Source organism: Nannospalax galili, unplaced genomic scaffold, assembly GCF_000622305.1.
Source record: "Nannospalax galili isolate Female #2095 unplaced genomic scaffold, S.galili_v1.0 scaffold585, whole genome shotgun sequence".
NCBI lineage: Eukaryota > Metazoa > Chordata > Mammalia > Rodentia > Spalacidae > Nannospalax > Nannospalax galili.
Window position 1 is genome coordinate 707,857 of NW_008354016.1, and position 16,022 is coordinate 723,878.

Below are 16,022 nucleotides of genomic sequence, written 5' to 3' on the forward strand. Positions count from 1 at the left end.
AAAAAATATTTAATTTAATTTTATTTTATGTGTATGAGTGTATTGCCTGCATGTATGTGAGTGCACCTGTGTCGTGCAATGCCATGGAGATCAGAAGAGGGCTTCGGATTCCCCTGGAGCTGGAGTTAAGGACAGAACGTAGCTGTCATGTGGGTGCTGGGAATCAAACCCGGGTCCTCTGCAAAAGCAGTCAGTGCTCTTAACTGCTGAGCCATCTCTCCAGCCCCTGGATCCTCTTTCTTTTGGGACAATTCCTGCATACCATGATGTAGGAATTACATATACTGATTAATAGGCACTCAGAAGTGTGTATGTTACATTGTGGTGAAGAGTGATGTTTTCAAAATGCAATAGACTTTGTAATTCTTTAAAAAAAAATCCATTTCAGTAGATTCTTTCACACACATACATCTGCTCAAAAATTTATTTATTTTTTTAAAACCAGCATAACAAATAACTCTGTAGTTTGTTTTACGAGGGCTAATTAATAGGTACTTACTCATTAAAGACTAGGTCTGGCGCAAAATAGAGAAATTGGCTGTTCGTATGTTTGTACGATCTCCAACTCAAGGCAAATGAAGATAGACACATCCAAGAATACTGGATGAGGGTAATTTGGTCCTCAAGAGGCAAGTTTTTAAATCCTAGAGAACAGAACAATTAATCACAGAAAGACACTTAGCATGTTGAGAACATTCCAGGAAGAAGTCAGCTCCCAACCACTACCTTTCTCTAACAGATTCAAATCAATTCCACAGGCATCTACAGGGACCCACTGCGTGCCTAACCCTGCACAAGGCTTCATTTCCATTTACACTAAATGCTTGGGGGTGGGAAGTAGGGATCTGCTGGGACATATCACACCAGAGTCCAGTGAGGTTCCGCATAGGTAACCACCATACCAAATCAACCTGTAAAACTTGCCTCATCACACCCACAACCAACAGTGCCAACTTTAAGAGGATCCTCGCCATCCTCGCCATCCTTGCCCATCCTCACTTACATATCTGCAAGAATGGCAGAAGACTTTAGCTTCTTTGACTTTGTGGTACCTAAGAAACCATACTCCTTGCTTCCTATCCCTGGGATAACGTCAGCCTTTGCCAGGACTCTGCAGTGGAGCAGCGTCCTTAGCTCTCAGGAGGCACTGAGGTCCCCTCTTGTTCTTCTATCACTCGTCTTCCCAGTTGCATTGTACTATTCTCTGGACCGAAAGCCTCAGTCACACAAAGCCCCACCTTCTGCCACAGGCTGCAGATTGACCACTGGTAACCTCAGAAACTGCTTTGGCTTCATGAAACCAGTGCAATGTGACAACATCCCTAAATGTGACTTCTGTAGATCAACAGGGCCTTGTTAACATAATTGTATAGTGTAGAAAATGACCAAAAGGTAGGGATTTCAAGGATGCTTTAAGGGCGTTCAGGACAAGGAGGGATTTTGTGTGTGTCTGGTGTATATGCACGTATGTGCATGTGTGTATACTGGTGCATGTGCCTGTGTGTGCCTGTGCCAGAGGTCCTCATCAGGGTGTCTTCCACTGTCATTCTCCACCTTACTTTTTAAGACAGGGTCTTTCCCTGAACCTACAGCTCATAAATTCTGCTGAGTTGTTTGGCCTGCAAGCCCCAGGGATCTGCTCTCCCTTCTCTGTCTTTCTGGTGCTGGGGTTACAGGCCTGCTCCAGTGCCCTTGGCTTTTTTTTTTAACCCCTCACAAGGTGCTGGGGACCCAAACTCAGGTCTTCATGCTTGTGCAGACACTTTACTAACCATCTCCTGAGTGCCAAGGAGGAATTTTTTACAGGGAAGGGTTGGTCAGGGTGTCTTAAGAGGCCAGTGCTAGGCCTGAATTCCCTGGGCCTCTGAGCTTAGATAAGACCTGGTTTTGTTCTGCTGAGAATCAGCTCAGTATGACCTTACTAACACTGTATTTTACCTCATTGATGCTTTGGGGATGAAATGTTCTCTTTCAGTCCCTAACACTAGCTATGCATCTGTCCTAAGAGCAGCAGAAGCCTGAACCCCACCGTTCCCGGAAGGCAGGAAATGATCCCAGCATCCAGACTTCACCCACACATTCAATCACTTTGGATGTCAGTGGCCCCATACTGACATTGGGATGCTGTGCAGGGGGGAAGTCACTGCACTGCTGATCTGGTAGGGACTCAGAGCCTGAGGGGACGCGTGCCTACCTGGAAGTACCTTGGCCCACTTCACCACCTGGATCATCTGTTTGCCTGCCAGGCGGTTGAGTGTGGAGAGCAGGTTCTCTGCTGTGTCTGGTTTGGAATTGTCGTAGCCTGCATATACGATCTCTGGCTCGATGTTCTCCAGGATCATGGCCGGGGACGGCGCTAGTGCACGTGTGATGGTGGCGAGCTGTGGGACCAGCGTGGAGTTCACCGAGGGCTCCTTGGTAGGAGCAATGTATGTGGTCCCTCCCTCGGGGCTCTGTGGTGGTGGGGGTGGTGGCTGCTGTGGCTGCTCTTCATGAAGGCCTTTTAATTTCCCCAATTTCTTTGACTTCCGAGCTGCGAAATGTAAAAATCAGAAGGGATAAGGGCAAATGAGCATGATCTCATATATAATACATTGCGTGAGGCAAACTGTAGGGCCATTGATTTGTATTCACAGCGTGCTATCTTTCCTCCTAAGGAGTTCTTGTACCCAAAGGAGCATTCATTACCTTGAATAGCTTTCTAAGGAAACCGGCAAAGCTCCTGGGTTACTGCTGTGGATAGCAGGCTAGCAGCTGCCTCGTACTTTCCACACCCAGCACACATCTTTCTCACGGTCTGCATGGAGACCTGTGGTTACCTGGAGGTGACCAAGCCTCATCCTTTCCTCACCAAGTGCTCAGCTTGGTGGAGGGGAGGAGGGTGGTGCACAGAATAGGATGCAAAACTGTATCACAGTGCAGAACTTGGGCTGATGACAAAAAGTAAAAATAGCAAGAATATTTAGAATACTCAATATCAGGCAAATTCTAAATGGCTTATGCAAAATTCCCAATTTAACAATTATTTTGAGTAGGTACTATTAAGATTGCTTTAGAACAAGTAGACAGACTAGAGCTTATGAATTTGTCCAATCACAGCAGTGCACAGGAGACAGAGTTTAGAGGATGAGTGATTGCCCCAAAAGCTAACATCCTGGGATTTGGCAGAGGTGAATGGGGAAGGTGTATAAATGGAAAGGTAGAAAGAAAAGCTCAGAAGTGCTAAACTGAGCTTATGGCTGTGGTAATCATTGATTTTGTGATTATAATGTTTTCAATTGGAAAGATGGCTCAGTGGTTAAGAACAGTGACTGTTCTTGCAGAAGACCCGGGTTCTAATCCCAGAACCCACATGGCAGCTAACAACTGTCCATAACTCCAGTTCCAGGGGATCTGACAGCCTCTTCTATCCTCTGCAGGCACTGCACGACATGGATGCACTTATCTACATGCAGGCAATACACTCATACACATAAAATAAAAATAATAAATAAAAAAATTCTTTATGGACCAGATACTACTTCTATTTAATCTTAGGATCCCAAACTTACCTCATTGAACATAGAACAAGGCTATGAACTAGACTTTAAAAATGAATCATTTATACAATTACAGACATTAATATTCACATTCATCACAGACAAAACCTACAATTCAGTTTAAAGAGAGGCCATCGTCCAAAATAAGTGCATTATATCTGTTGCACTGACATTACCTATTAGAACTGAACTTAGCATAAGACTAAGACATTATGTATGTCCTAACAAAATTATTTAAAAATCTTAATCATTTGTTAATAGACTACAGCCTTCAATGAAAGATTTGAGGCAGAAGAATCTAATGTTCAGGATCTTTTGAAAGAGGACCAATGTGTCTTATTCATACACTGCTGACAGGAATCTGTTGACAGCACGGTATGGGTAACTGGGATGCTTCTGATGAGCAAATGTGTGAGTGACAACAAACCAGAAAGTCTTGACAAAGAGCCTCAAACTGATAGATAATCTCAGATGCTGGTTGATTAATCATTCCAGAGGAGCTTGAAGGAATCTTCCAGAACATTCAGTGGTCATTCAGCCAGTCAGATCCCTGGAACTGCTACTCTGTCACGCAACTCTTCACGGAGTCTCAGTTGGTCTACTTGGAAAATGGGGATCATAACTTTTTCCTCTCCTGTCTCACAAAGGGCTAAATGGCTATGACATTTAATATATGTTAGAGAGGGTTACTGATACCTGAAATAACATTTCAATGTGGCCATTATTTAGAATATTAAAAATATTCTAGGGGCTGGAGAGATGGCTCAGTCCATAAAGTGCTTGCTGCACAAGAATGAGGACCTGAATTCAGATCCCCAGCATTCACATGAGAAGCCAGGCATGGCGGCACATGTCTGTAATCCCAGCATTAGGGAAGCAGGGATGGGAGGATCCCTGAAGTTTGCTGGCCAGGCAGTCTAGCCAAACTGGTGAGCTCCAGGGTCAGGGAAAGATCCTGTCTCAACAAAACAGGGTGAAGAGCAATTGAGAGAGGCACTGACATAGACCCTATGGTCTCCACATGCATGTGCATGCATGTGTGTGCACACCTATACACATGCACATACACGTGTGCGTACACACACAGATACACTAGACTCTGTGCTGTCTCACACTAGACTCTGTGCTGTTTCACATTTTAATGGCATTTGAGAGGCAGAGGCAAGAGGATTATCATGAATTCAAGGCCAGCCTGTGCTTGACAGTGATTTTGAGGTTAACATGGGCTACAGAGTGAGATCCTGTCTCAAAAAGCAAAAACCAAAATAACAATTACAAAATTCTAGATCACTAAAATGCTCTCATACTTTACATCATGAGGCTGATTTGTTGTTAGCCATAATTTGATAGAATAGAAACAGCCATGGGTGATATTTTTACATTTCATTAGAAGTGATATTTGCTTGAAAATTAATTATAAAATTCATATTTGTTTTATGTCTGAGGTTTATAATGCTCTGTTGATTCTCATGTCTGATTTAAGGTCAATACTAGGAATATCATAAAGAATATTTGATATTTTCTCTGGCACTTACACTCCAGGCTGTTGTCTGTAGTAAAACTGTTGAGCAGGTTATCAATATTATGTTTAGCATTTCAGTTATTTTCAACCTTACACTATGATTTTGTGAGTACACGAGGGACACTTGGAGTGAGGAAATAATTAGGTAATCAGTTTCTTCAGTGGGTGGATTTTCAGCTACATGTCTTTACCTACTGTCTTTTCTAAAAGTCCAGGGAGTATGGTTACATACTTAATTATTAGTCAAAGTAATTTTTTAAAAATGTACGAAAATTTTATGCTGTTCTGGAATGTAAACATTTCAAAATGGGCAGTACACATTTTATGCTGTTCTGGAATGTAAACATTTCAAAGTGGGCAGTACACATTCTTGGAAGATCATACTATGCTCTCTGGTGCTCATGTGTACTCGACAAATGTTGACTGAATAAACTTGTTCCTTTTTAAACATTAATAAATTTCACAAAGCATTACATATATGAAACATTAATTTATTTCCTCGTGGAAAAATGTAGGCAAGATTCTGAGCATTTTAGATAAAATTTCTGAGTTCCTAATTATTATTCCTTTTCAAAATTTATACTGTGCAATGACCCATTGGTGAACTTTCTACTGTTAAAATGTTATATTTAAAATTATAATAAGTTACATTTACTGAGTACATACTTTCTGAGCACAGCAGGTGTTTTTAGGCAAGCAACACACACCAGGCCCCTGTGATTAGGTACTATTATAATTTCCATTTTGTCAGGTGAAGAAACTGAGGAAGTGAGGGAGAAATACTTTTTCAAAGTTGTAGAGCTGTTAAATATCACAGCGAATGGTTGAATCTATCACAATTCCCAGAACACTCTGACTTCTTTGCTATGCAGTCTCTCTTCCAATCCTTTCTTCTTCATCTACTTAGTATTACTTTCATTGCTTTGAGATTAGCACCTGCTTCAAATCCAACTGTATAATTAAGATGTTTGCTAATTACATAGGAACAATTTTGGGATGCTTCTATAATTCAAAATATCAATGCAACATAGATTTGGGGGTACGGTATATTACTACATTCTGTGGAATTAATGGCTTGGGGAATCTCATAGTCCCAGGTGTCCAGAGCCATAGTCCATCTCTTAACTCTCTGCAACACCATCTCTCTGTCTGTCTGCCTGTCTCTGTCTGTCTGTCCGTCTGTCTGTGTGTTCCATAAATATGAATGTAAATGTCTCCCACTCTCATTGAAACTCACTTAAAAGAGGGATTTCACTTATTTGTACTGGATTTTATAGTAACTAGTGTATGTCACTTTTCTGTTGCTATGATAAAACACTATGACCAAGGCCGAAGTGTTTATTTGGCCTATGGTTCCAGAGGGATGAGTCCATCATGGTGGATGAGACATGGTGGCAGAGGCAGCTGGAGCAGAAAGCTGAGCATTCATATATTCAAGCACATTCAGGAAGCATAGTCACTGGAAGTGTGGCAAGGCTCTGAACTCCCATGTGTCTCTCTGGCCCCTAGTGACAGGCTTCCTCCAGTAAGCCTGCACCTCCTAAACCTCCAAAACAGCACCACCATCTGAACAAGTGTTCATGTGCTTGGAGCATATGGGGACACTTTGAATTTAAATCATCACTGTGTGTCCAGAGGTCACTCTCAGATGCCAAAAAGATGCCAAGACCTTATTTACTAGCAACACCTTGGCAGCCACCATCTCCTGGCTGGCACTGCTAGGAAACAGAACTTCATAGATTCTCCATGAATTCATGTCTAGGATCTGGCAGTGGGAAGCCCTGTTTCCTGTCCTGACCAGTACTCACAACAGCAAGCTGGGAGCACCCTGGTGGTACTCTACAAAGATTGTTAAGATTCTCCAATGTGATCAGCAGACTTGCTGAAGCCTTGCAGCATGGTATAGCATGACTTCCTGTTTGAGTTTCTCTACCTTTGCTGCTTCTGTGAACCCCTGTGTACCCTTTGGACAAACCACTTGGGAGACTCAGTGATGGGTGCCTGGGAAAGAGGCCATTCATTTTTTTAATACTTTATTTGTTATTTTTATTTTATGTGTATGCATGTATTGACTGCGCGTAGGTAAATGCGCCCATGTCGTGCAAGCCCGCGGAGGACAGAAGAGGCTGGTCGGATCCCCTGGGACTGGAGTTATGGGCAGTTGTTAGCTGCCATGTGGGTGCTGGGATTTGAGCCCAGGTCTTCTGCAAGAAAAACCAGTGTTCTTAACCGCTGACCTATCTCTCCAGCCCCAAAAGAGGGAGTTCTTGCATCTGGCAGTGAAATAATGGGGACAACAAGTTTTTCCTACTATCATTTAACTTTCTTTCTGTGTTAGAAATGGTGATCAGGATGGTTTGTTTCCTGTCTGGAGTAGATATAAGACTGATTCCTAGAAAATGGGGATTATTTTTTCTCCCCAGCTGTGCCAATGTCACCAGAAACAAGGTGAGAATTCTGTCAATTTAGAAATACTTGTTGACATGTCTTAAAAATGAAGGACCTGGAAGAAGAGAGGACGTACTGAGATTATGTTAAATGATTTTCTTCTTGTTTTGGCTGACAGGTCAAATGTAATTATAGCCCACAGGACAATAACAATGCTTCCCCAATCCTGGGGCGCTGATTTTAGCCAAATAACCATGATTGTGCTTTTCGTACAAGATTTCATTGTCTTTAAATTGCCAAAGGGGGAATATAGAGAGAACAATGAAGAATTTGGGTGTCTTGTCACCAAAAGAAGCAGTGTCACCTTTCTGCAGATGACATTAATTGGTTACACAGCAAAACCATCCTAATTTGGACTAATAGCAAAAAGAGCATCTAAAGGATTCTTAAGGAAACACACAGTAAATGGATGGTGGTGAGGGGTTAGGGAAATCTGCCTTCATGAATAAATAATTAGCTTCTCAACTGAATATAAAGAAGTGGCATCTCTTGTTTATAAACACCCTCAGATTGGTTATGAAAGTTGAAAATGGCATTTTCCAAAAGCATCTGTAAATATTTTCAGATCATTCTATATAATTAATAAATTACCACCAATTACTGATTTTATTATGCATAGGACACATGCTAAAGTAAAGGTAAACTCAACCTTTGATCACTTTGTAAGAAATTCCATATTAGTAGATCTATAATTAAATCTTAATATGTGTAAAGCTATCATAGATATCTTTAGAGCCATAATAAATATGATTTTGTTACTATTTTCATAGGGCACATTTATCAATTTCTAAGCAAATTAGTAATACCTGCCCAACTATAGGAAGCGCCTGTTTTGCAAGCGATGCAATGTTGATTAGCAAAGTCTTTTCCCTGACAAGAAATAACTATCTTGGGGAAGCTGAATCCAGAAGGTGGTTGGATCTGTAAAGCAGACTGGGTTAAGCTGGGCAAGGGCACCACAGCACAGTTGGGAAGATAAGGCAGACAGACACTTTAACTCTGCACAAGGCTTCTGCTCCCTATGGCTCTCATCATGCCTTCACTGGCTTTGCTGTGATTTGGAAGTGGACTAGGCCACATTCCCACGGGGGATCCACCCACAATCAAGAACTGCTTACCTTCCCAAGACTGGAAGCCAGAACTTAGTGGAGACAAAGGATGGGATATGAGGCACTCAGGACAGGGCCTCTGAGCTCATAGAGAAAAGAACAAGGTTCTTGCTTCCTTATGACAGAAATATGGTACCTTCCCTACTGGATGCAGACAGAGTCAGAAGGAGAAAAGGTGGAGCTGCTTGCAGGGTATTTTTGGGGCTGAGCATAATTGCTTTTATGGCATATTTCTGAAATTACATTGCTCTTTTTGCTCATCATTTTTTATTTTTTTTAATGCCAGTCAAAATCAAGAACGTGTATACACATAGACATGTGTGGCGAAGACTCCATCTTGGGCCAGAGTTTTAAAGGGACAATGTATCTTAAAGTTATAGCCAGACTGGGGACTACACTAAGAGGATCCATGGAGAGTCAGAGAGATACCCTTCTTGTGGTCACCTTTAATTGGAGAAAACTTCTAGAGCTTTCTTCTGCTGAGGCTTGATTGGTTTTGAACGAAAGCAAGATAAGTCTAATAGCAAGGGCTGAGCCTACCCTATGATTATAAACCTCTCCCTCTGGCACATTGGACAAGGATCTGTGGAGAGTAGGAGGGCAGGGTGGTGCTTTGTGGATCCAAGGGACAATTCCTAGTAGATCCCTGTGTTGAATAGACCTTGGGAAGGCATCAGAGGGAGCAATAGTGAAAATCTCTACCCACAAATCCCTGTATAAAACATGAAAGAAAAAGAGAGAGAGAGAGAAAAAAGAAACAACTGAGGTGGATGTATTTGAAGGTGATGAGAAGACCAGTAGGGTTGTGAGTGTTACAGACACATTTGCTGAATCATGATGACCATTTATTTTCTATTTCCACTGAGGGCAAGATAAGATACAAAGGGTTTAAAAGACTGAAGAAGGTATTTGGATTAGACAGCAGAATTTCCTCCCAGCATCCTGGAATGTGCTGTGGAGAAAGCTTGGAATTCACTGCTAGCAAGAACATGCAATATTCTTTCTAAATACCCTAAGGTCTGGGGGGCAAGGCAGCCTGCTGCCCAAGTTCACCTTGGCCCCAGGGGAGAGAAAAGCGATTAAACAAGTTTTAGAGATCCAGGGGGCCCCACCGTGGAAGTCAGGAAGACCCTCTCATGTACTTTCAGCCTGAAGGGAACTTTGGTGGCTCAGATTTGTCTGAAGTACAGGAATAAACCCCCTTCAGCTTGTAAGTGTAGAGATAATCTGAGAAATATTTTTCTAAAACATGCATAAAAGGCAAATACAGAGACTTTAGAATGTGTGCCTGAAAGAATATCTAGTGCTATGAAGAAAAGAAAAAAACCCGAGTCTTTTACACTTTCTTCCCAACCTCATCTCTTGCCCCACCCATTTAAAAATTGTTTCTTCATTATAAGGTATAGGACTGTTTGCTCAGTTTCATATTTAAAATATGCTCTTCTTTGTCTCCTAATCCTGAGTGCATTTATGAGTTGGGAATGTTGAAGAGTTATCATCGATTGAGAATTGATATGCAAGGTTAGTTCTAAGATAGCATCTTTTGAAAACAGCACATTTAATCTCCATTTACACCTTACAAGGTAGGAGCTGTGTTGCTACAATTGTACAGAGGGTAAAGTGATTTGTAGAGTAACAGGACACCACCTACTGCCATCACGATGTACAGATGGGAAGATGTGACTTATTGGCAAAGACATAGAAACTCCAGGTTACATCTGATTCAGGCATCTAAGCAGGAGACCAAAGGGGTGAGAGGACCCAAGCTCAGATTTCTACGAGGTCACCACTGGCTCCCTTCTAGTCCTAGAGACTAGTGTTTTAGGCAGAAGGCCTATGGCCACCTCAACCACACACAAGATGTTTTCTTTTCTAATTCTCAGGGTAGCACAGTGTACTTGGGGTGTTGTGGTGAGTAAGGCATGCTTTTTGCTTTTGTTCTTGGCTATGTCACCTTTACTGTAACTGGAGAGGAAGATTTAAAAAGGAAGAAACCAAACCAGTCCGTTTGCCTAAGATCTAGAATTAGCTAGAGGAAGAACGTATCTTGCTAAGCATCAAATTCCTAACCAATATTGCAACTGATAATTGAGTTCTTTGGACATCTATTTTTAAAATCAAATTAACATTCTTCAGAAAATATCGATATTTGTTTCCATAAACTCTATTCTCTGGGGATAACTATGTAGAAGATTGAAATATGTACAAAGCCTTCTAATAGTTTTACAATACTGATTTAAAGAAGAAAAATTAGGTGTTGTGGTACACACCTGTAATCCCAACACTTGGGAGGCTGAAGCAGGAGAACTGGCATGAGCTTGTGCCCAGCCTGTGCTACACAGTGAGTTTGAAGCCAGCCTAGGCTAGAGTGAGGGCCTCTCTCCAAAAGCTAAAATATAAACAAAAATAATTTAAAAATTAAAAAAGAAAAACTAGCACTATAATAGCAGAGGCCATTTAACAAAACACCCTTCCCTTAAAACAGCAAATTCTTTAAAAGCTACAGTTGCCTTCTTGGCGTACACTTGGGCAGAGAGTTTATTTTATGAAGCAGGATCTCATTGGTATGTGAGGTAAACAGGCTCATTAAGAATGGTGTATGAAGAAACATTACTACTACAACAAGGTTTCAGAGGTGAACAAGGTATGAGAAAAAGGCAGGAGGCAGTGACCTGGAAATAGACTCCAGTGCCTGGCTTAATGGGCTGTGGCCTCCTGAGTTCTCAGAGGATCCCTAGTAGGCTCAGGCTGAGCAGGATCAAGCAGACTTGAGACCCCAGGCTGGGTAGAAATCCCATAGGCTGGTCCCATGCAGACTTCCTTATACTGGAAGTCAACTCAGTGGGATCCACCCCAGCAAGCATGATATGAAAAAATAGAGTTTGGGGCTGGGGCAGAAAGTATGCTTAGTATGCAGGACACCCTGTGTTCAGAACTTAGCACCCAAATCAAAAACATTATTCTGACAGATGTAGGGAAAGATTCTTACACTATATGATATTATTTTTCTTTATATAAAATGTCAGCAGGATATTCCTTAAAAAATGCACAAAGACCATGTTAAATACAGTGCATGGCCATTCACATATGTGTCATTCTTTTGCATGTTCTGCACGCTCATCTTCCCTGACCATCTTTTGCTGCTTTGCTGCTACAGTGTCCATCTCCTGCCCTCAGTGGCACCTGGAGCCCTTACAACCTGGACACACCAGAGACTTCTGAGGCAACCAAGGAGGTTGCTGAATCCAATCAATTTCAGATTTAAGAAAAAAAAAAAGACTGCATGGTTTATGTGCATAAGAAATAAAACTAAGATGCTAGAGAAATGGCTCAGTGGTTAAGAGCATTGGCTGCTCTTGCAGAGGACCCAGGTTTGGGTTCTAGCACCCACATGGAGCCTAACGATCATCCATAACTACAGATCCAGAGGATGCAATGCTTTCTTTTGGCTTCTGAGAGCACTGCACACATGGATGCACTTGCATACATGCAGACAATGCACTCATACACAAGAGTATAAATAAATAAATAAATAAATAAAAATTAAGAAGAAATAAAAATTATTAATGAAGGAGAAAATACACAAATAGATTAATATAGTTTTATCTCCAATATCAATTTTCTTGAAAAGTAATTCTTTCCTCTTCAATATTCTTTCTGTAAAATAATTGCTCACACATATATAATTGTAATCCTAATTATTTTCTCAAGGACAATTATTTGAAAACATGCTTTATTTTTTAAAAATCACCTTAATTTGAGCCAGATCATAAGTAATCTTTTACATTATTTATATGAAAAGTAAATCAAGCAACTTTTACCGCAAACCACCAACACTGAAATTATAGTTATAATGATTAGTTAAATGATTAAAAAGTATTATAGTTGTTCAGGAACAAAAAGAGTGGAATGGCCAAATAACCTAACAGAAATTAAATTGACAGTCAAATTGACAGTGAACAGAACTTTCATAACTGGAGAAACACAGAAATCAATCTTCATTCTGAGAATTCTTCATTCTATTATGAGCATTTTACAAATATGAGACAAAGAAGCCCAAAAGAATTCAAAAATAGCTCCAGTGACAACCTAACACTAATCTACAAAGGATGAGTAGAGGTACATAATACTGAGTTAACAGGACGCCACTTAAGCTAGGTGGAGGATTAAATAGGCCGGAGGAAAGGGAAAACAAACGTCAAAGTTTATAGCTTTTAAAATAAATATTATTCCACATTTTATTCCTCTGACATTGGAATGAGTCTAAATTAAGAGTTGATAGTAGCCAATGATGCATATAGTTTGAATAAAATTTTATTTTTCTTGTCTGGGTTCTCTTCAGGATACTGGTAGATTGGTCTGGAAAGTCCAAGATCAAGTGTAGTCAAGGCAAACAGCCTATTTTGAAGCTGTGAAGTGGTAATCTGCAGTGGCTCCTCAGGTCTTTCTTCCAGAGTTTCTGGGCACCAGGGTCAGCCCTGCAGCATTGAGGACCAGTGTGGAGCTGTACCACGTCTGCAAAGGCCTTCCCAGCCAGAGCCAGCTGTTTACAAGGCTCACTTCTAGTTTGTCCTTTGGTATTCTGCCACAGTGTAAATTCCAGCACACTGGAGACTCCCTCAAAACCAAGTTCAGTACACCAGGGTGAACAAAAGCTTCTTTAAGAGGCTAAGCTTCCTGTTTTCATTTCAGAAGTATTCTTCACATTGACGTCATTCAGCCAAAGCAAGCAAACAAACAATGACAACAACAAACCAAAACTAAACAAATCAACAATGCGAAAACAAGGCATGAGAGAAAGTTCTTAGTAAATAAGGAGCTAACTCACTGCAGGAGTTTATCATTCAAGGGCTGTATATTTTTGGTGGTTTCTTATAATTTGTATTTTTCTTTCACATGAGACTGAATCACAGATGTCTGTGGAAACCAGCGATGGCTCCATCAAAGCTCAGAAGGTGAGTTGCCCAGAGGAGGATTTCCTTTGAGGTTTATTTTAGTACTTTCAGAAGGATAGCTGGGTCTTCTACAAGTATTTCTCAAAGAATTACAATTCATATTTAAAACAGTAATTCATTAACATTTTTATTATGTTTATTCATTTTTGTGTGTGTGTGCGCACGCATGCACATACAGCATGGTGCACACATGGTGGTCAGAGGACAGCTTTTGGGAGCTGGTTCTCTCTTTCCACCATGTGAATCCTGGGCATTGAACTTATGTTGTCAGGTTTGGAGGCAAGTGCTTTAACTGGCTGAGCCATGTTGCTGGCCCCCACACTTAGTAATTCTTAAGTAACACCACATCCAAAGGTAGATATTCCTTCATCCCAAAGTCAGCTGGCAAGGGGTGATTGTGCCGCCCCTATAAGAAGCACATTCAACAATGGATAGGTGGATTCCATGGCTGCTACTGTTAGTGTTCAAATATCCTTTCCTGGTATGGAATGGTGGCCTGTCACCCTCACCCCTCAGGGTCCCTGAAGGCCACTGTGAATCTGTTCCCCCTTGTTGACTTGAATAAAGGCCAATTTTATATGACAGTTTTCAAATGGATAATGTGGACTCAGGTTAGATACCATATGAGAGGCCACTTTTAATCTTCTTTTTAATCTTTAATCCCGGTATTTCAACGGTGATGATAGGAGCCTGTAACTTTCTCTTAGGAAATCTCTAGCCTTTAACAATATGGTTTTTGGACCCACAGTTAGTGTTAGAAATTTCCCTTTAGAGTCTCCCTTCACTTACATGACCATGTAGAATGAAGACCATGAAACCACACCATAATGCTATACTCTGTATTCTTTGGTTTCTATGCTAGAACTTGTCTAAACATTTTTTGTGGTATCAAATACAGTAGGCAGTGAATAAGTGCTTACTGAATAAAGTTAAGGAAAGAGCAAACAAACAAATGAATAGATGCTTTTCTCGTTGTCTAGAACCAGTTAGATTCCTTAATGTGATGACTGTGGTCCCATTCATTATAGACAAACAAAACAAGGCTGTTAGGTTTCATACTAAACCCCAGGTAGGCTACTCTACCTGGAAAACAACTCCAATCAAGGCTTATCCCAGCCTGCCTGATAACAAAATCAGGCCAGTGTCCTCTGCAAAGTGCAAAGAATAGCCGAGGGCTTGGCAGCCCTGGGGCAGCAACCAGGAAGGCAGTGCTGCCATCTGTAACCTTCAGAGAGTCTAAGAGGAGATGAAAAGGGGATGAGGCCAGAAAAACAGGTGTTTTTGGTTTCATGGAGGTACGATATTCCAGAACTAGAATCCAGGAGCAGTGGGCTGTGCCCTACCGGGAGGCACCACTGAGTGTCACTGAATGAGACAGGCAGCCTAGATTCCTTCTGTGGGAAATGGTGGGAATGTCTTGGCCCCTGATCCTTCTTATCCTTACAAACATGGGAAGTGGAAAGGAAAGTTGTGTTCTTCCCCTGTCCTGGGTGACTATCAATGACTGGAGGCTTTAAAACCCTTATTGTGAGCATCCTAATTACAGGCTGTACAATTATGGCCTTCTGTAGCCAGAGGGACTCACAATAAAAAGTAGTTTCATTTTAACTCTGAGGAATCAAGCTCCAGGAAGATGACTGGCTGGCCCAGGATCCCAGCTGATTCAGGTGGGATATACTCTAAGCCTCATTGTTTCAAGTTCAGTGGTCCATTAGCAGAGCCAGACTAAAGGATTTGTAAGGGAGGGGCTTAGAGAAATGTGTGAAAAACATATTTGCTCATGTATTTATATTTACTTATGATGGAAGGTGAGAAAGCATTTGATAAAAATTATGAGGGGAAGGCTAACAGCTTTGCTGAAGGTCATCCAGCAATCACTGTAAAATCTGTTTAATTGGATGTAAATACAACATTATCCAAACAGAATTCCAGATCATTAAAATATAGTTTCTCCATAATTATCAGAAGTTGGTGGTCATCAAACCACCAATGTTTGTGTGAGGCTGAAATGTCCTGCCTGTGTAGAAGGATGTCTAGGCTTCTGGTATCAAATTACCCAAGAAAATGCCTTGATGCATTCATTGCCCAGCCATTATCATGTAACAATCTCTGATTTAAATTGTAAGAAGATATTTAACACCTGCTACAGATCTGACTATCAAAATACTATGCATCCAAATCAATACAACAGTAACAGAAACAAATGTAATGTTCTGCATGAGTTGAGGCTCCTGAGGGCAGGTAACTACTGTTGCATAAATATGCCATTTTCCTAAGTACCAAGTAGCATTTGGTAGACAGATCTTATATCCCTACAACTGCCCTTAAAATAGTACTTCATGGTACACATGGTACATGGCATAAACTAATCTCTACAGGGAGTTAATCTTTTACAATATTTAAATTACATCTATTTGGTCAAGTAATCACATAAATTATTCTTAATATT

The 16,022-nt window shown here is 41.0% G+C and overlaps 1 protein-coding gene across 4 annotated transcripts in view; it reads right to left on the bottom strand.

The window, feature by feature from the left end:
• Nucleotides 1-16,022, bottom strand: part of Nr3c2 (nuclear receptor subfamily 3 group C member 2) — a 373,979-nt gene that overhangs the window by 74,491 nt on the left and 283,466 nt on the right. For all 4 annotated transcript variants that reach the window (XM_029555030.1, XM_029555028.1, XM_029555029.1 and 1 more), the window contains exons 5-6: nucleotides 2,195-2,533; nucleotides 500-644 (exon numbers count right to left, since the gene is read on the bottom strand). In XM_029555030.1, coding sequence (XP_029410890.1) covers nucleotides 500-644; nucleotides 2,195-2,533 — 484 coding nt within the window. The remainder of the gene's footprint in view (nucleotides 1-499; nucleotides 645-2,194; nucleotides 2,534-16,022) is intronic.